This window comes from Physeter macrocephalus, chromosome 11 (assembly GCF_002837175.3).
Source record: "Physeter macrocephalus isolate SW-GA chromosome 11, ASM283717v5, whole genome shotgun sequence".
Taxonomy (NCBI): domain Eukaryota; kingdom Metazoa; phylum Chordata; class Mammalia; order Artiodactyla; family Physeteridae; genus Physeter; species Physeter macrocephalus.
Window position 1 is genome coordinate 57124894 of NC_041224.1, and position 21055 is coordinate 57145948.

Below are 21055 nucleotides of genomic sequence, written 5' to 3' on the forward strand. Positions count from 1 at the left end.
TTTGGCTGCATTGAGTCTTCGTTGCTGTGCGTGGGCTTTCTCTAGTTGCAGGGAGCAGGGGCTACTCTTCACTGCGGTGCACGGGCTTCTCATTGCAATGGCTTCCCTTGCTGTGGGGCACAGGCTCTAGGTGCGCGGGCTTCAGTAGTTGTGGTACACAGGCTCAGTAGTTGTGGCTTGTGGACTCTAGAGCGCAGGCTCAGCAGTTGTGGTGCACGGGCTTAGTTGCTCCGCAGCATGTGGGATCTTCCTGGACCAGGGCTTGAACCCGTGTCCCCTGCATTGGCAGGTGGATTCTTAACCACTGCACCACTAGGGAAGCCTGCTCATTTCTTTTTAAAGCCGCGGTGTATACAGAACCATTGTTTCTAGGGGAAATACAGGGTTAGGTTTCTGAGAGCCTCTGATCACATTTCCATCAACCAATCAAAACATAACCTCATTTTATGTGTGTTTCTGTTTAAAGACACTTTATTTAATATATATTGTTAATCATTAACATTGAAGTCAAAGCCAATAGCACTGTAACTCATGCCTGAAGAAAGCTTATCTAATATACCTTTCTTTTTTATTATTATTATTTATTATTTATTATTATTTTTTATTGAATTATAGTTGATGTACAATATTATATGTTATAGGTGTACAACATAGTGATTCACAATTTTTATTTTATTTTTTTAATTTATTTTTATTTTTATTTATTTTTGGGGGGCTTGCAGGATCTTAATTCCCCCACCAGGGATTTAACTTGTGCCCCCTGCAGTGGAAGTATGGAGTCCTGACCATTGGACTGCCAGGGAATTCCTGGTGATTCACAATTTTTAAAGTTTACATTCCACATATAGTTATTATAAAATATTGACTATCTTCTCTGTGTTGTACAATGTATCCTTTTAACTTATTTATTTTATACATAATAGTTTGTACCTCTTAATCCTCTACCCCATCTTTTATTCTCTATATATCTGTGAGTCTGTTTCTATTTTGTTATATTCACTGGTTTATTTTTTAGATTTCACATATAAATGATATCATACAGTATTTGTTTTTCTCTGTCTGACTTATTTCACTTAGCATAATAACGTACCATAAAAAAAAAAAAACCAAAAACAAAAACATGGAAAAGGGTTTCCAAAATAATGTGAACTTAAAAAAAATAGTCTTAAGCCTTTTATTAATTGGAATAAAATGAGCAAAGACTATCACAAGCAAAAGAAAAAACACAAATGACCAATAAACATTAAAAATGTTTATCCTTACTAGTAATTAAGGAGTCCAGTTTGTCACCCCAATTGCCTGGACTCTCCTGGTTTTAGCACTGAAAAGTCCTGTATTCTGAGATTTCCCCTAAGTCCTGGGCAAACAAGGATGGTTGGTTACTTTACTAGTAATCAAATAAATACACATTATCCCTGAGATATGGCATATCAAATTGTCTAAGATTTTATTTATTTATTTATTTATTTTTTTATTTTTTTGCGGTACGCGGGCCTCTCACTGTCGTGGCCTCACCCGTTGCGGAGCACAGGCTCCGGACGCGCAGGCTCAGCAGCCATGGCTCACAGGCCCAGCCGCTCTGTGGCATGTGGAATCTTCCCGGACCGGGGCACGAACCCGCGTCCCCTGCATCGGCAGGCGGATTCTCAACCACTGCGCCACCAGGGATTCCCACTAGCTATCTATTTTACATTTGGTAGTGTATATATGTCCATGTGAGAGAGTGGTATTTTTAGTTTATTGAGAAACTTCCATACGGTTTACCACAGTGTCTGCACCAATTTATATCCCCACCAACAGTGTATGAGGGTTCACTTTTCTCCACATACTCACCAAAATTTGTTATTTGTGTTCTTTTTGATGACAGTCATTCTGATCAGTGTGAGGTGATATCTCATTGTGACTTTAATTTGAATTTCCATAATACAAAGCTACAGTAATCAAAATAGTATAGTGCTGGCACAAAAACAGACACTTAGATCAATGGAGCAGAATAGAGAGCCGAGAAATATACCCACACACTTATGGTCAACTAATCTACAATAAAGTAGGCAAGGATAAAGGCAGTCTCTTCAATAAGTTGTGCTGGGAAAACTGGACAGCTACATCTAAAAGAATGAAATTAGAACATTCTCTAACACTATATACAAAAAGAAACTCAAAATGGATTAAAGATCTAAATGTAAGACCGGTTAATATAAAACTAGAGGAAAACATAGGTGGAATGCTCATCGAAATAAATCGTAGCAATATATTTTTGGATCTGTCTCCTAAAGCAAAGGAAACAAAAGCAAAAATAAACAAATGGCCTCTAATTAAACTTAAGAACTTTTGCACAGCAAAGAAAACCAATGAAAAGACAACCTACAGAATGGTAGAATATATTTGCAAATGATATGACAGATAAGGCATTAATACAACATATAATATATAATAAACTCATACAACTCAACATCAAAAAAACAAACAACCTTGGAGCTTCCCTGGTGGCGCAGTGGTTGAGAATCCACCTGCCAATGCAGGGGACACGGGTTCGTGCCCTGGTCTGGGAAGATCCCACATGCCGCGGAGCGCCTAGGCCCATGAACCATGGCCGCTGAGCCTGCGCGTCTGGAGCCTATGCTCTGCAATGGGAGAGGCCACAACAGTGAGAGGCCCGCATACCGCAAAAAAAAAAAAAAAACAAACAAAACACAAAAAACAAAAAAGCAACCTTATTAAAAGTGGGCAGAAAAGCTGAATAGACATTTTTCCAAAGAGGAAATGCAGATGGCCAACAGGCACATGAATAGATGCTCAACCTCATATGTTTAGTTTTCAAACTAATAGACAAACTGTTTTCCAAAATGGCTGTACCATTTTATTTTATTTTTATATTGAAGTATAGTTGATTTACACTGTTAATTAGTTTCAGGTATACAAAATAGTAATTAAATATTTGTATAGATTATACTCCAGTTACTATAAAATATTTATTATATTCACTGTACTGTACGTTACATAGAGTAAGAGCTTTGTATCATTTATTTTCTACTTAGTAGATTGTACCACTTCACCCATTCCCCTACTTTGCCCTTCCACCTATACCTCTCCCTTCTGATAACCCCTAGGTTGTTTCGTGTCTAAGAGTCTGTTTCTATTTTGTTATATTCACTGGTTTATTTTTTAGATTTCACATATAAATGATATCATACAGTATTTGTTTTTCTCTGTCTGACTTATTTCACTTAGCATAATACCCTTCAAGTCCATCCATGTTGTTGCAAATAGCAATTTTTCATTCTTTTTTGACTGAATAATATTCCATTGTGTATATATACCACATCTTTATCCATTTATCTGTTGATGGACACTTAGGTTACTTCCGTATCTTGGCAATTGTAAATAATGTTGATATGAACATTGGGTATATGTATCTTTTCAAATTAGTGTTTTCATTTTTTTTTGGATATATACCCGGGAATGGAATTGCTGGGTCATATGGTAGTTCTACATTTATTTATTTTTTTATTTTTTTGCGGTACGCGGGCCTCTCACTGTCGTGGCCTCACCCGTTGCGGAGCACAGGCTCTGGACGCGCAGGCTCTGCGGCATGTGGGATCTTCCTGGACCGGGGCACGAACCTGTGTCCCCTGCATTGGCAGGCGGACTCTCAACCACTGCGCCACCAGGGAAGCCCAAGATTTTATTAAAAAAAATTTTTTTGGCCATGCCATGCAGCGTGCGGGATTTTAGTTCCTGGACCAGGGATTGAACCTGCGCCCCCTGCAGTGGAAGCTTGGAGTCTTAACCATTGGACTGCCAGGGAAGTCCCTCAAAGGTTTTAAAAACAAGTACAGTGATGATGAAGTTGTATTAAAACAGGAACCTCCTATACACTACTGGTGGCAATGTAAATTGGTTTAAGCTTTCTGGGGGCAGTTTGGCAGCATATATCAAGAACTGTGGAAATGTTAATATACTTCTGACTTATTAATATGACTTAAATATCTAACAAAGTAATCAGAAATGCACACAAAAAATGTATGTTCTGTATAATGTTATTTATAATATTGAAAATATGAACTGACCTGATTTTTTAGCAGTAAGAGACAGATTAAATAAATTATTGTTCCCTCCTTTGGTGGGACATCATGCAGCTCATTTCTTTTTTTTTTTTTTAAATAAATTTATTTATTTTTGGCTGCATTGAGTCTTCGTTGCTGTGCGTGGGCTTTCTCTAGTTGCAGGGAGCAGGGGCTACTCTTCACTGCGGTGCACGGGCTTCTCATTGCAATGGCTTCCCTTGCTGTGGGGCACAGGCTCTAGGTGCGCGGGCTTCAGTAGTTGTGGTACACAGGCTCAGTAGTTGTGGCTTGTGGACTCTAGAGCGCAGGCTCAGCAGTTGTGGTGCACGGGCTTAGTTGCTCCGCAGCATGTGGGATCTTCCTGGACCAGGGCTTGAACCCGTGTCCCCTGCATTGGCAGGTGGATTCTTAACCACTGCACCACTAGGGAAGCCTGCTCATTTCTTTTTAAAGCCGCGGTGTATACAGAACCATTGTTTCTAGGGGAAATACAGGGTTAGGTTTCTGAGAGCCTCTGATCACATTTCCATCAACCAATCAAAACATAACCTCATTTTATGTGTGTTTCTGTTTAAAGACACTTTATTTAATATATATTGTTAATCATTAACATTGAAGTCAAAGCCAATAGCACTGTAACTCATGCCTGAAGAAAGCTTATCTAATATACCTTTCTTTTTTATTATTATTATTTATTATTTATTATTATTTTTTATTGAATTATAGTTGATGTACAATATTATATGTTATAGGTGTACAACATAGTGATTCACAATTTTTATTTTATTTTTTTAATTTATTTTTATTTTTATTTATTTTTGGGGGGCTTGCAGGATCTTAATTCCCCCACCAGGGATTTAACTTGTGCCCCCTGCAGTGGAAGTATGGAGTCCTGACCATTGGACTGCCAGGGAATTCCTGGTGATTCACAATTTTTAAAGTTTACATTCCACATATAGTTATTATAAAATATTGACTATCTTCTCTGTGTTGTACAATGTATCCTTTTAACTTATTTATTTTATACATAATAGTTTGTACCTCTTAATCCTCTACCCCATCTTTTATTCTCTATATATCTGTGAGTCTGTTTCTATTTTGTTATATTCACTGGTTTATTTTTTAGATTTCACATATAAATGATATCATACAGTATTTGTTTTTCTCTGTCTGACTTATTTCACTTAGCATAATACCCTTCAAGTCCATCCATGTTGTTGCAAATAGCAATTTTTCATTCTTTTTTGACTGAATAATATTCCATTGTGTATATATACCACATCTTTATCCATTTATCTGTTGATGGACACTTAGGTTACTTCCGTATCTTGGCAATTGTAAATAATGTTGATATGAACATTGGGTATATGTATCTTTTCAAATTAGTGTTTTCATTTTTTTTTGGATATATACCCGGGAATGGAATTGCTGGGTCATATGGTAGTTCTATTTTTAGTTTTTTGAGAAATTACCATACTGTTTTCCACAGTGGTTGCACCAATTTACATTCCCACCAGCAGTGTATAAGGGTTCCCTTATATCTACATCCTCACCAAGACTTGTTATTTCTTACTTTTTTGATGATAACCATTCTAATGGGTGTGAGGTGATATCTTATTGTGGTTTTGAATTTCCCTGATGATTACTGATGTTGAGGATCTTTTCTTGTGCTTGTTGGCCATCTGTATGTCTTCTTTATAAAATGTCTATTCAGATCTTCTATTTTTTTTTTTTTTTTTTGCGGTACGCGGGCCTCTCACTGTTGTGGCCTCTCCCTTTGCGGAGCACAGGCTCCGGATGCGCAAGCTCAGTGGCCATGGCTCACAGGCCCAGCCACTCCGTGGCATGTGAGATCTTCCCAGACCGGGGCACGAACCCGTGTCCCCTGCATCGGCAGGCGGACTCTCAACCACTGCGCCACCGCGGGCTTAGTTGCTCCGTGGCATGTGGGATCTTCCTGGACCAGGGCTCGAACCCATGCCCCCTGCATTGGCAGGTGGATTCTTAACCACTGCGCCACCAGGGAAGCCCCTCCATACTGTTTTCCACAGTGACTATACCGAGTCAACATTCTCACCAGCAGTGTATGAGGGTTCCCTTTTTTCCACATTTTCACCAACATTTGTAATTTGTGGTCTTTTTCATGATAGCCATTCTGAGAGGTGCGAGGTGATATCTCATTGTGGTTTTAATTTGCATTTCTCTGATAATTAACTATATTGAGCATCCTTTCATGTAATATACCTATTTTCCATATAAGGTACAGCCTCTTGTGCTTAGGAACATTAGATACCACTTCCTATTATGCATGGGGGCCATATTAAATGGTGAGATTGCCAACAAAAAGCACAGAAATGCAAAGAAATGGCACTAAATAGACTTAGGATTCTTGTTTACAGTATGAGAGCTGAAGCAAGAAGGCAGATCACTGCATTGCTCAACCTTTGCTGGAAATGTGTGCATTTAGTGACTCAAATGTTTTGCCATTCTGTGCGTGTCCATGAATGCCTGTGAAAGCACCTGGAGTATTGATTTGGGGGTTACAAATAAATATTAGCAAGTAGGCGAATTTGAAGATCTGGAACCATGAAAAATGATGGTCAAACTGTATGTCCAGTTCCATTTTTGGACATGTAGGTAAATCTTAAATCTGTCTTCAGTTTTCTCAGGCAATTCATTTGGTTATTCAGAAGTTTTTATTGTGTGTCTGTTGTGTGTCAAGAGCTGATGTAGGCATTTGAGATATAGCAATAAACAAGACTCATTAAGGTTTCTTGCCCTCCTAGAGTTTACATTTTAGTGGTTCAGAGGAGAGGTAGAAAAGATAGTCAAAGAAATTTTTTTAAGTAATTATATATTGTGAAAACTAATATGAAAGAAATTAAAAGGGCAGTGTGATAGGCAGTTATTGGAAGGCTGGGAGCTAACGTAGGTAGGGTATTCAGGGAAAGCCTTTCTGAGGGAGTGAAATTACAGCTAAGACCTGAACACTGCAAAGGAACCAGTATGTAGAGAGATGGGCTGGGAACAATGCAGAAAGAGGGAATAACAAGTGCAAAGGGGTGATGGAGAAAAGTGTTCTCAGAAGTTTCAAAAGCCCTGTGTGGCTGGAGCATAGTGGACAGGGGAATAATGATGTGTAGGTGAGGCTAGAGAGCACCTGAGGGCCATATGTAAGGCTTTATAGGTCATTATAAGTAGCTTGGATTAAATTTTAAGCACAATGGGAAGCCAGTGAGTGGTTTTGTTTTTTGTTTTTTAATTATTTAACCCCTCCTCCCGACCCCTCTGAATGGTTTTAGGCAGAGGAGTGATATGTTATGAATTTTCTGGCTTGCCCTGTTCTCCCCTTCTCTCCTCTATTACTCTGTCTTTCCTCCTTCTCAAGAAATACTTGCTGCCTGTTATGGATAAAAGACCTAATCAAAGCATAGCCCTCAATCCCTCAAATGTGTTATTTTAATGTAACTGGATACTTTAAAGGGAGTGAAATAGAAGTTTCTGTTTAGAGATTTTAGTCTTCCCCTCACAGACATCCCTGAGAGCAAAGGTATAATTGACCAGTTTGAAAAATGGCAACCTGCTAGAATTAGATAACATCCTTAGCACTTGTCTTAGATTTTAACATTTACCTACGTTGACTTATTTGATACTGTCTGTATATCTCAAAATTTGGCTTTGGACATTAGGGCGTGTTACCTCTCTTTATAGTAACCAAAGAATTTTTACCTTCATTGTTATAACTCTCCTATCCACTAGGACTCCTGAGATTTTTCTTTGAAACTTCAGTCTCTGGAAATGATTGAGAAACTCAATTTAAAGGGAAAGTAGGACTACACCAGAGGAGAGGCATCTATGCACCTTAAGTGTCAAAAGCTGCTGTGGTCTGAATGTTTGTGTACCACTCAGAATTCCTTAAAATGCTAATGCCCAGTGTGAATTAGGAAGTGGAGCCTTTGGGAGGTTCTTATGTCATGGGGGTGGAGTCCTCATGAATGGGGTTAGTGCTCTTATAAAAGAGACCTCACAGTCCCTAGCCCCTTTTGCCACGTACAACACAGTGACCTAAAAGAAGTAATTTCTGTGACCTGGAAGAGGGCCCTTGCCCAACCATGCTTGTACCCTGAACCTGGACTTTCAGCCTCCAGAGCTATAAGAAATAAGTTTCTGTTGTTTATAAGCTACCTAGTCTGATATTTTGTTACAGCAGCCAGAATGGACTAAGGCAGAGGCTGGTATAGTTCTCTTTTTAAAGTTTTTATTTCATAACATACATACAGAAGTGAATAAATGAATTTTCACAAACTGACCATACCAGTATAGCCAGAAATAAAACATTACCATTCCTCTAAAAAACTCCCATGTACCTCACAATGATAACCCTCCCAAGGGAAAACACCATTTTGACTTTGAACATCATAGATTAGTTTTGCCTGCTTATGAACTTTGTATAAATGGAGTTAAATATTATATACTCTTGTGTCACATGGTTTATCTCATTGCTATATAGGATTCTGTTAAGTGAATATTCAATCTTCTGTTGAACATTTGGGTAGTTTTCCAATTCTAATGCTGCAGTGAATGTTCTTGTATATGTCTTTTGTTGAACATATTTACTCATTTCTGTTGAGTGTGTGTCCAAGAGGTGAATTGTTGGGTCACAGGATATACATATGCTCAGCTTTAGTAGGTACCAGTTTACACTCCCACGAATGGTGTGTGAGAGTTCTAATTGTTCTGTATCCTTGCCAACACTCTGTATTTTCTGTCTTTTCAATTTAGTTATTCTGGTTGGTGCACAGTGGTATTACACTGTGGTTTTATTTTGTATTATCTTGATGACTGATGAAGTTGAGCACCTTTTCATGTGTCTGTTGGCTGTTTGGATATCTTCTTTTATGAAGTTCGTGTTTAGGGCCTTTGCCCATTTTTCCACTGTGTTATCTGTCTTTTTCTTATTGAGTCAATTTTTTATAGATTTTTCTTACTTTACTGATTGTTCTTATTTCCAGATCTGTGAATATCATCTGCTTTTAGAGGCATTTTTGTTTTCTATGATCTCCAATTTAGCTATACCTAAATATGTCACAGAAACAGCTTTTATTGCTACATGTCCCTTCCACTAGCTATAATACAGGGCTGACAGCTACTAGCAGAAAAAGCAGAGTATATTAGCTAGTTTTTCTAGGGCATGATCTTTACTTAGACCCTTGATTATAACTCATTTGTATTTCTCCTACTTCCTTCTTTCATGGTTGCTGGGTAGGGTATAAGTTATTATTGAACAGAACTGAGGTTTTTCTCTCTTGACTGTTTTCATTGTCATTAATTATTTGATGTTATTTCTGATATCTTTGTACGATCAGGCACAAGAGAACAGTAGCTCCTTAAAGAAGAAGACGAAGTTTGTCAGTTTATATACAAAAGAGGGACAGGACAAGCTTGCAGTCCTGATCCCTGGTCGCCACACTTGTGATTGCCTGGGCCAGAAGCACAAGCTGATCAATAACTGTCTGATCTGTGGGCGTATTGTCTGTGAACAAGAGGGTTCTGGCCCCTGCTTATTCTGTGGTACTCTGGTAAATTGTTTCTTTCCTATTTTACTACTCTTCAGTTTTATACATAGGGACATTCACACCCCTAGTAATTTCTCTTTTTCTTAGTAAATTTCTTCCCTAAGGTGTCCAGTAAATTCTTTTTTTTTTAATTTTTTTTTTTTATTGAAGTATAGTTGATTTACATTGTTGTGCCACCAGTAAATTCTTGTAGCAGGAACTTTAGTCAAAAACCCAAGTTGATATCCTAGAACTGAGGCCTATTTGTGAGAAGGTTTTGAGAACATACCTTGTTGAGGGATCCAAGTCTTGTGTCAGATTAAGTTCAATTCAAGAAAACTTTAGAACCTGAAATGTCAAAAATTTTTGTCAGTCTTCAGATGTGGCTCATATTCCTAGGGTTACAGAGCCACTGTGATGTAATCCTCAAGTCTATAGCTTCTTTTAACAGAACACCTCCTTTTTTTTTGTGGTACGCGGGCCTCTCACTGTTGTGGCCTCTCCCGTTGCGGGGCACAGGCTCCGGACGCGCAGGCTCAGCGGCCATGGCTCACGGGCCTAACCGCTCTGCGGCATGTGGGATCTTCCCGGACCGGGGCACGAACCCGTGTCCCCTGCATCAGCAGGCGGACTCTCAACCACTGCGCCACCAGGGAAGCCCAAACACCTCCTTTTTATAGCTCCTCATTATCTGAGTAAGTGACCTTAAAAGTGGAGTTGTAATGACTCTGTTACAAACACCCTAGTGAGTTGTCTGGAAGGCTTATTCTGCCAGTTGAGCTGACTGGCAGAAGCAATGGCATTTGGTATTGGTGAAGGTATACATTTTGTGTTGCTTTGTTTTCCCTTCTCTGGTGGGGCCTTTAATTTTTTAATATACTCAGATAATAAGCTGATAGACAATGGATGACCTGAAAAATGTAGTATCTAACATCAAAAATGTTCATAAAACAGCAGCAAATGTCCTCCCATATGGGGCTTTTCTCTAGAGAAACACCCTACAGCTGCTGTGTGCCACTCAGGCAACTGCTAGCAAGTAGAGTGTTTTCTGTTAGGTCCCTTGGATCCTTTGAATTCAAGAAACAGAGTAATGTAAAGCAGATTGGCCTTGAGGTCTTGCAGTTTCATAAACTTAATATGAAATTGTTTTTAAGTGACCCCTTCTGCTTTTAAGTAACCTCCCTTCTTACACTTCTTTTATAATAAACAGAACTTTTTCTTTGCTTAATGTGTTTATTACTTTATAAGCAGGTAATGTTTGAAGGCAAAGAAGCAAAATACATATAAAAGCTAGACTAGTTTTCACTGCTTCTTTTTCTGGCTCTCTTTAATAAGACACTTGTGGGACTTCCCTGGCTGTCCAGTGGTTAAGACTCCCTGCTGCCATTGCAAGGGGCATGGGTTCAATCCCTGGTCGGGGAGCTAAGATCCTGCATGCCGCATGGTGCAACCAAAAATAAATAAATAAATAAATAAGACACTTGCTTAGCAATTCTCTTGTAAGACTTGGATTTCACGATTAGAACTGGAAGGCTATAAAAAAAAGGTCTTGTATATTTTTTCAATATTCTCAGTGGTGGCAAATCTTTATCTTTTGAAAGTAGGTTAGATTTTTTTTTTAACTGTCATTCAGGGACACTTGTAGTGGTATCAGTTTTTTGTATGGTTCATAAAAGAAGGGGGAAATGGAAAGAGACTAGGGCAAAACTCAGTTGGCTAGTGTTTTTTTGGTATATTTGTCTGGATTAAAAAACACTGACAGTCTATTTTATTGCCATATCTAATGTGTAATTTGAGGTTACTTTTTAAGTATATCAAGCAAACACTATCATTTAACTATTGGATCATGTGTCTTACTCTTATTACTTTATAGGTATGTACTCGTGAAGAACAGGATATTTTACAGCGTGACTCAAACAAGAGCCAGAAACTGCTGAAGAAGCTCATGTCAGGTAGGCAGCAGTCTTCTAATTGGGTCACTGTAGTTATGGATACATTTTGTTGTATCTGTGATTGTTTCTCTTACTTGTATCCTGGTATGTAACGTGCAGTTTATTTACTCGTTTATTTTTTTTTAAGTTCTTATTAAAACCACCTAACATTGAGCAAAAAAACTGATAATAATACTATTGGATTATAACCCAAAGAATAAAATTAATGTCATGAAGTAACTGAATAAATTAATAAATGGGAGAGAAGGAACTGCTCTTATAGAATTCCAATTAATAAAGTGAAGGAATTATGGTAACAGAAAATCACCATCTCAACACCACAGTAGTATTGATAGTAATTGCTACAGGCAAGATCCACCAATAGATGCTAAAATTATTGGATGAAAGTTTAAGAATTGGAGATGTGCTAGATCATGAAAGACAAGGAAAGACTGAAGAATCGTCACGGTTTGGAGGAGACTAAAGAGACACTACAACTAATTGTATTGTAGGATCTTGAATCGGATCCCTAAACAGAAAAATAATATTAGTGGAAAAAAAGTTGAAATCCAAATAAAGTCTGTAGTATAGTTAATGGTATTGTACTATTGTTAATTTCTTACTTTTGATAATTGTACTATGGTTATGTGAGGTAAGATACTAACATTAAGGAAAGATGAATGAAAGGTATCCAGGAACTCTACTTTTTTTGCAACTCTTCAAAGTTTTTTATAGTTGAAAAAAGCATTACAGGGCTTCCCTGGTGGCACAGCGGTTGAGAATCCGCCTGCCAATGCAGGGGACACGGGTTCGTGCCCCGGTCCGGGAGGATCCCACATGCCATGGAGCGACTGGGCCCGTGAGCCGTGGCCACTGAGCCTGTGCGTCCGGAGCCTGTGCTCCGCAACGGGAGAGGCCACAACAGTGAGAGGCCTGTGTACCACAAAAAAAAAAAAAAAAAAAAAAAAAAAAGCATGACAAAAATAGTTAAGGACATTTTTAAAGGGAAAACAATATACTCATTACTTTCCATTTGTGCAAATATTTTGTTCCTGCTTTAATTCATAGTTGTTTTTTAAATATAGATAGATTGGTTGGTATTATGAAGTAGTAATCATAGTGTATATAGAATTTTATGTTTTTCCTTTTTTAACTAATGTTTTATAATTATTGTTTATGTTACCATATATTCTTCATATTTGTAATTTTAATTTTTATTTATTTTTTTTAAAGGGCTTCAAATGCTTGGCTTATTTATTTATTTATTTATTTATTTTTATTTTTGGCTGTGTTGGGTCCTCGTTTCTGCGCCAGGGCTTTCTCCAGTTGCGGCGAGAGGTGGCCACTCTTCATCTCCGTGTGCGGGCCTCTCACCATCGCGGCCTCTCTTGTTGCAGAGCACAGGCTCCAGACGCGCAGGCCCAGTAGTTGTGGCTCATAGGCCCAGTCGCTCCGTGGCATGTGGGACCCTCCCAGACCAGGGCTCGAACCCGTGTCCCCTGCATTGGCAGGCAGACCCTCAACCACTGCCCCACCAGGGAAGCCCCTGTAATTTTTAGTGCTTAAAAATAGTCATTAAATTTATTTATTAAAATTGATTATCTATTTCCTCATTACTGGATATTTTGACTCTTTCCAAATTATAAATAATACCACAAGTGGTCAACTTTGTTAATATTATATTTTTGATTTATTTCCTTGGGATAAATTCCTAGGAATGGGATTACTGAGTCAAAGAATATTATCATTTTTGACACTTAAGATGTATTTGCCATATTACTTTACCAAAATATTGTACTAGTCTACAACAATATTAGTATTTTACCCCAAAACCTGTCACTGTTGGGTTTTGACATTAAATGTTATTTTATTTTTATAGTTGTAATTTATTATTATTATTATTAATGAGGTAGAACATGTCTCCATATTTTTTCCATTTGGATTTTTCTAGGGTCATTATTATGAGAAAAGGTAGTTCTCAGTGCTTTTTTTATATTCAGAACACAAGAATCAATCTCTCTTTGTTTTTAATTTTAAAAGAAAGATTTGACAGGACTTTTTTTTTTTTTTTAGCACTTTAAATAGGCCTAGAGTTTTAGGTAAAGAGAAAGGTCAGCCTTCATTATCGCTTAGTTGTTTTCCTAACACATTTTAGATCTTGGTTCTATCATAATTTATGGCTGTCTTTTCTGGGATATATAGATTTATGGTATGTTGTCACAAAGGAAGATAACACATGGGCCGAGGAATGAATGTGGGCTTTAGAGTTAGACAGACCTAACTTTATTTTATTTTCTTTTATTTTAAATTTATTTATTGATTTATTTATTTTTGGCTGCATTGGGTCTTTGTTGCCACATGTGGGCTTTCTCTAGTTGTGACGAGTGGGGGCTACTCTTCGTTGCAGTGCGCTGGCTTCTCATTGTGGTGGCTTCTCTTGTTGCGGAGTGTGGGCTCCAGGTGTGCGGGCTTCAATAGTTGTGGCACGTGGGCTCAGTAGTTGTGGCTCGCGGGCTCTAGAGTGCAGGCTCAGTAGTTGTGGTGCCTGGACTTAGTTGCTCCGCAGCATGTGGGATCTTCCCGGACCAGGGCTCAAACCTGTGTCCCCTGAATTGGCAGGTGGATTCTTAACCACTGCACCACCAGGGAAGTCCAGACAGACCTAACTTTAGATTTTGTTTCTACCTTTTAATTTCTGACTTAATGAACTCAGTAAATTTACTAATGTCTCTGAATTTCAGTTTCTTTATCTGTAAAACAAAGATAATATAAACTGTCTTACAGGGTTATTGTGAGAGTTAAGTAATATAGTACATATGAAGTGCCTTAGCATCTGCTAAGTTCTCGTTATTCATTTCTGTCCCTCTCTGCAATTTCTTCTCTTTTTTCCTTTTATTATTTAGTTTTTAGCTTTGATATATAAAATTATGTTTAAAGGTGATATTTAGCCCTACTCAATAAAGTTTTTCTTATAAGACATTTTTATATGTGTTGTTAAACAGTTTGTTACCCTTAGTGATCCACATTTCCATAAGGGAAGAAGTGGATCCTTAACATTTATTGAGAATGTATTTTGTGTCAAGCGCTGCTTGATGCCTGACAAGTAAAGCCTGGCCTGTGTACCTGTTTGTTTTCCATTGAAATGAAGGCTGTCAGTCATTAGGGGCAGAGCCAGATCTACTGATATTTTGTTCTTTGCTGCACAGAGATACAACTAATTGTTATGATTCACTGACACCATTTGATTTCCTTATTCAATTTCAGGGACAGAGAATTCTGGAAAAGTGGACATCTCTACCAAGGACCTTCTTCCTCATCAAGAATTGCGATTTAAATCTGGTCTGGATAAGGCTATCAAGCATAAAGACAAACTGTTAGAGTTTGACAGAACTAGGTATGATGTGGTTAGAATAAAAAATGCTAAGAAATATAGTAGTCCATTATTTTGGCACTTGATACCTTCTTAGGGTGGACTATGAAAGTGTTTACAACAAAAGAAGAGCCAGATGCTCTGTGGAGGAGGTCTACAGCTTGTTTTTGAATCATGTCTGAATAAGATAGGCTCCCACCGAGAGGATCCTACCCTGCAGTTCCCCACTTGTTTCACTTGAAACCATCCGTTTATTCGGTCAGCATATGTTAGAGTGCCTACCATGTGAAAACTGTTGGGGGGCCTCTGGATACTCCATAAGAAACTGTCTCTGGGAGAGTGTTAACACCACCTCATGGGAAGACATGATTTACCCTCCCTTTTTCCTTTGACACTAAATTTGTTTTCTGATTCAGTAATGTCCCTAAATTGAGTTTTACACTCCTACACTTTTGTCATTGAGCCCACTCACCTCTCTTTAGGAGACAGATTTATGGATTTGTTAGTTCTGTTTTTTATTTTTTTCTCTTTCATTTTTTTCTTCTTTTGGACAAAATATGTATTGAAGACCAATTAGTGGTAAAGAATGTTTATATAGGACTTATATGCTCACTTCTCAAGTGGCCATGTGAGAATCCTTAGAAAGACCTGAATCTCTTACTGTGGTAACTGAATATGTCTATTCCTAGCATTATAATCCTTTGGTTAGACACACCTACTACTTTCAAATCATTTGCTGTGAATACATGAGATATACTTTGAAAGCTCTTCGTTAAGTAAGCCCATCACAAGGTTTGTAACTAATATTTGCTCTTCATCCTTAAATATCACTTTTATCCTTACTCAGTGAAACTTATCATTAGAAATAGAGTACATTTTTTGATAAACAGAAACTGGAAAAGGGTCTCTCCTTATTGGCGTTGTTGCCCTTATGTTGGTGAGTTTCTAAGGGCACCAATTTCATTATGTAGGTGTGTGTATAGGACCACTCTCAGTCTACTTTAAAACTTTTATAATTCCACCTGAGTCCTGAAAAAATGAAATCTGAATCTGATTTCAGTATTTCCCTATGCCTGAATATATCATACTAATTATTAATTATGCACTTGAGACTGATTTATGATTTTGTAGTAGTCACTTAACTTCTTTGAGGCCCAGGTTTATTATCTGTAGAAGGAGAGAGTTGGATCATCAAGATTCCTTCTAGTTCTTAATTTCTTTGTGGGTATGATCTTAGAAATAGGCCTGATTGTCATATCTTGGAACTTGGCCCTTGTAAATATGTTAAATGAGGGACTGGGGATAGGGTTGGGGTAGGGATGGGGGAGGTGGTGAAAACTGACATATAGTAGTAGAGTATTAAAGGTATCCTAAGAATAAGCTTATAGGACTGAGAGTCCAGGATGGAACTCCAGTTTCTAAGAGAAATAGCGGCAATTGGGCCTGGCAGGAATAGTCTAGGTCCCAATTTTAGAAGGACTAGGATATTGAGTAAGCTGCCAAGACATGAACCCAGATGTGGCAAAATCATACATAAACCCAGTTATAAGAAGGTGACGGCTGGACTAGTAAGAAAATAGGAGGACAATAGATTATGGTGCTTTGTCTTTTCCTCCCCAAGGGTGAGATTCGTTCTAAGAGCTGAGCTGAGTCTGCAGTGGGAATAAGGTATATGCAGAAGCTGGAAATCAGGCAGAGTTTGACCTAGTTTTGGAACGTTCTTGAGCATCTATATTTGAGATAATAACCTTCAGGACAGCAGAAGAGTGAGCTACTTGAAACAGCTTCCCAATAATCAAGTCCCTGTTTGTCAACAGGTGACCTAACTGCCATGTGTTCTTTTTTTTTCCTTAGCATTCGAAGGACCCAAGTCATTGATGATGAGTCAGATTACTTTGCCAGTGATTCTAACCAGTGGTTGTCCAAAATTGAACGGGAAGCCCTACAGAAGCGAGAGGAGGAGCTGAGAGAATTTCGACATGCCTCTCGGCTCTCGAAGAAGATCACCATTGACTTTGCAGGCAGGAAGATCATGGAAGATGAAAATCCTCTAACTGAGTATCACAGCAAGTAAGTGGGCAACACCAGAAAGGGTCTGAAAGAAGGGGGCAGTTTAACTGTAAAGGATTTGCCACCACCCTTTAATGAGTCTGTTATTTTTGTTAATTTTTAGAGCACAATATTCATTTGGAGTAGAAACATGGAACAGTAGCTAAGAAAATTTTGGAATTGAACAGTGAGGGCCACTTGACCTACTAGATAACTACTGTAGTTTTATAAAAAACTGTTTTTAAAACCGTGAGGTAGGGCTTCCCTCGTGGCGCAGTGGTTGAGAGTCTGCCTGCCGATGCAGGGGACACGGGTTTGTGCCCCGGTCCGGGAAGATCCCACATGCCATGGAGCAGCTAGGCCCGTGAGCCATGGCCGCTGAGCCTGCGCGTCCGGAGCCTGTGCTCCGCAGCGGGAGGGGCCACAACAGTGAGAGGCCCGTGTACCGCAAAACAAAACAAAACAAAACAAAAAAACCAGTGAGGTACAGTTTGGGCACAGGAATAGATGAATGAAATGTAATAGAATCAGGAAAGAGACCCATGCGTCTGCATTGTGTGTGTACGGGTGTGTGTCTATAGTTGTATAATACTTTTCTAAACAGTAAGGAAAGGATTAAATAAATGATGGGCCATCAGCTTTGAAAAAAATCTACATTAGGGCCTCCCTGGTGGCGCAGTGGTTGAGAGTCCACCTGCCGATGCAGGGGACACGGGTTCGTGCCCCAGTCCGGGAAGATCCCACATGCCGCGGAGCGGCTAGGCCTGTGAGCCATGGCCGCTGAGCCTGCGCGTCCGGAGCCTGTGCTCCGCAGCGGGAGGGGCCACAACAGTGAGAGGCCCGTGTACCGCAAAACAAAACAAAACAAAACAAAAAAACCAGTGAGGTACAGTTTGGGCACAGGAATAGATGAATGAAATGTAATAGAATCAGGAAAGAGACCCATGCGTCTGCATTGTGTGTGTACGGGTGTGTGTCTATAGTTGTATAATACTTTTCTAAACAGTAAGGAAAGGATTAAATAAATGATGGGCCATCAGCTTTGAAAAAAATCTACATTAGGGCCTCCCTGGTGGCGCAGTGGTTGAGAGTCCACCTGCCGATGCAGGGGACACGGGTTCGTGCCCCAGTCCGGGAAGATCCCACATGCCGCGGAGCGGCTAGGCCTGTGAGCCATGGCCGCTGAGCCTGCGCGTCCGGAGCCTGTGCTCCGCAGCGGGAGGGGCCACAACAGTGAGAGGCCCGTGTACCGCAAAAAAAAAAAAAATCTACATTAGATCTCTACCTCAAAGCTTACTGTGAGAATAAGTTTGACTAAAGAGTTAAATGCAGGGACTTCCCTGGTGGTGCAGTGGTTAAGAATCCACCTGCCAATGCAGGGGACACGGGTTTGATCCCTGGTTCTGGAAGATCCCACATGCTGCGGAGCAGCGAAGTCTGTGCACCACAACTATTGAACCTGCGCTCTAGAGCCTGCGAGCCACAACTACTGAGCCAGCATGCCACAACTACTGAAGCCCATGTGCTTAGAGCCTGTGCTCCACAACAGGAGAAGCCACCACAATGAGAAGCCCAGGCACCACAACGAAGAGTAGCCCCCACTCGCCGCAACTAGAGAAAGCCCGCGCACAGCAACGAAGATGCAACACAGCCATAAATAAATAAATAAATAAATAAAAGTTAAATGCAAGGGAGTTTCCTGGCAGTCTAGTGGTTAGGACTTCAAGCTTCCACTGCTGGGGGCCTGGGTTCGATCCCTGGTTGGGGAAGTAAGATCCTGCAAGCCAAGTGGTGCGGCCAAAAAAAAAAGAGAAGAAAAGTAAGAGTTAAATGTAAAAGAAATAAAAGGATCAGAAAGAAATAGAATAGTAGAAATTTAGGAGAATATAATTAATGTCTTGGTATGATAAAATTGTTTTTAAGCAAGATACAAAACCCAGAAGTCAAAAAGACAAAGATATTTTAAATAACATAAAGAAGTACAAGACTGAGAGAAAACATTTGAAACGGTTTTAACAGTTCAAAAGAGCAATATCCATAGTATATAAAGAGCTGCAAGTTAAAAAGACACATCCAGTAGAAAAATGGGCAAAGGCTAAGAACAGACAGTTTACAGGTGAGGAAATACAAATAGCTAATAAACATTTGAAAAGATGCTCAACTGTTTATCAGGGAAATGCACAATTTGAAACATAATGTATCATTAAATTGTCTGAAATTTATAATTTATAATATTGCATAATCTTTGAGTGTAGGAAAATGGATATGCCCTCCTACTAAGGAAGGGAATATTAAAATGTTCAAGTCTCAACACCAAGAGTGAACCCAAATGGAAACTATGGATTTTGGTGATAGTGATGTGTCAATGTAGATTGATTAATTATAACAAATGTACCTCTGTAGTGAGGGATAGCTGATGATGGGGGAGGCTGTGCATATGTGAGGGCAGGAGGTAAATGGGAAGTCTCTGAACCTTCCATTCAGATTTGCTGTGAACCTAAAGCTGCTCTAAAAAATAAAGTTTATTGAAAAAAATTTACATCATGGCCAATTTCAAGTTACCAACATGAAGTCACTGAACAGAGTTGAGAAAAGATAACACATATTGGCTCTAGCACAGTACTGAAAAGAAAGCACGTGGAGATCTCACTCCACATTTTGGAAATGGCATACATATGTCTCTGTCTCTCTGTCTCTGTCTCTGTCTTACACACTCACACACTCACACACACACACACACACACACACACAGAGAAAACTGGATATTGGTGAACACAGTAATGCTTTCTACACGGCCCAGTCCTCGGTCTTTCTCTTTCATTTGTGGCAAATCCATCACAGAATTTTCCTAATCAGAGGTTATTCTCTCCCTAAAACAAATTCTACCACTAGCTTCAAAATAATTAATTTGTTTTCAACTATTACATATATGCTACACAGATATAAAGAAAAAATAAAATTATTTCTGGGTGATGGGTTTAGGAATTTTTCATTTTCTTTCTATTAATTTGCATTTTCTAGTTTTTCTGTAATAAATATGGATTGCTTTTATAGTAAGAAAAATCATTTTTATGTTCAATAAAAAATGGTACAGCCTTTTAGAAGTGAAATTGGACAGTATCTCAAAATTTAAATTGTGCATATTTTTTGACTTTTTGACACCAGGTACCAAGGTGCTAGTTTCTTCATCTCTTTCTCAACAATTAAAAAAATACATTTGCCATTCTGATACATGAAAAATGGTATTTCATCATAATTTTTATTCACTTTTTTTGCATTGCTTGTGTGCCAGTAAGTCTGAGCATTCTAAAAATGTATTGATTAGCTATTTATATTATTTCTTTCATAGATTCTAGAGTTCTAGATATACTTAACTAGTGTACTATGTCTCAAATCTATTTCCTTCCTTTAGATTCCATCATCCCCATCCTATTTTAGACTTGCCTCTTACCTCAAGTTCTTGTTTTTTTTTTTTTTTTTTTTTTTTTTTTTGGTCCATGCCTTTGTTTCTGCTTTTTCCTTGCTTTGGATATCCATCCTCCCATCTTTGCCTTTCAAATATCTACCTCCCCTTTGAACGTACTTGGTACAACACATGGGATGATGGGATAATAACCACCAAATGGATTGTATCTATCTTACAGTAATAATTACATCCTTCCTTGTTTTGTTTATCATCTTTATAGCTGTCTTAAACCTGCCACTTAGATGTAAAGCTTCCTGAAGGCAGGAGCCCTGTCCTCCTCCCCTTTTAAGTTGCCTTGTGTATAAGAGGTTCCTAACAAATATCTCTTTAATTGTATTCAAGGTCAGGTTCAGCCTTTCCTACTAGTAGAAGCTTTTCATTATATCGTGCTTTAGAATCATCATCCACAAACATTTGTCAAGCATCTGTCAGGGACATGGAGTACAGCAGCAAGTAATGAAGAGCTGTAGAGCAGAATAAGATATGGTTCCTGCAGGACCTATGATCTCTTACTAACCAGTAGGGTTAGTTCCATAATGTTTAAATGAAATCATCACATTCTTTTATAGGTTGAGAGCCACATATCCATAGCAAACACCATAGACACTGGATAACAT

At 38.8% G+C, this 21055-nt stretch overlaps 1 protein-coding gene across 1 annotated transcript in view; it reads left to right on the forward strand.

The window, feature by feature from the left end:
- The window catches only part of TRIP4 (thyroid hormone receptor interactor 4), a 78520-nt gene that overhangs the window by 10072 nt on the left and 47393 nt on the right, over window positions 1-21055 (forward strand). Inside the window, exons 4-7 of the mRNA XM_024128862.3 lie at window positions 9434-9646; window positions 11496-11574; window positions 14818-14947; window positions 16778-16993. Of these exons, the coding sequence (XP_023984630.1) occupies window positions 9434-9646; window positions 11496-11574; window positions 14818-14947; window positions 16778-16993 (638 nt within the window). The remainder of the gene's footprint in view (window positions 1-9433; window positions 9647-11495; window positions 11575-14817; window positions 14948-16777; window positions 16994-21055) is intronic.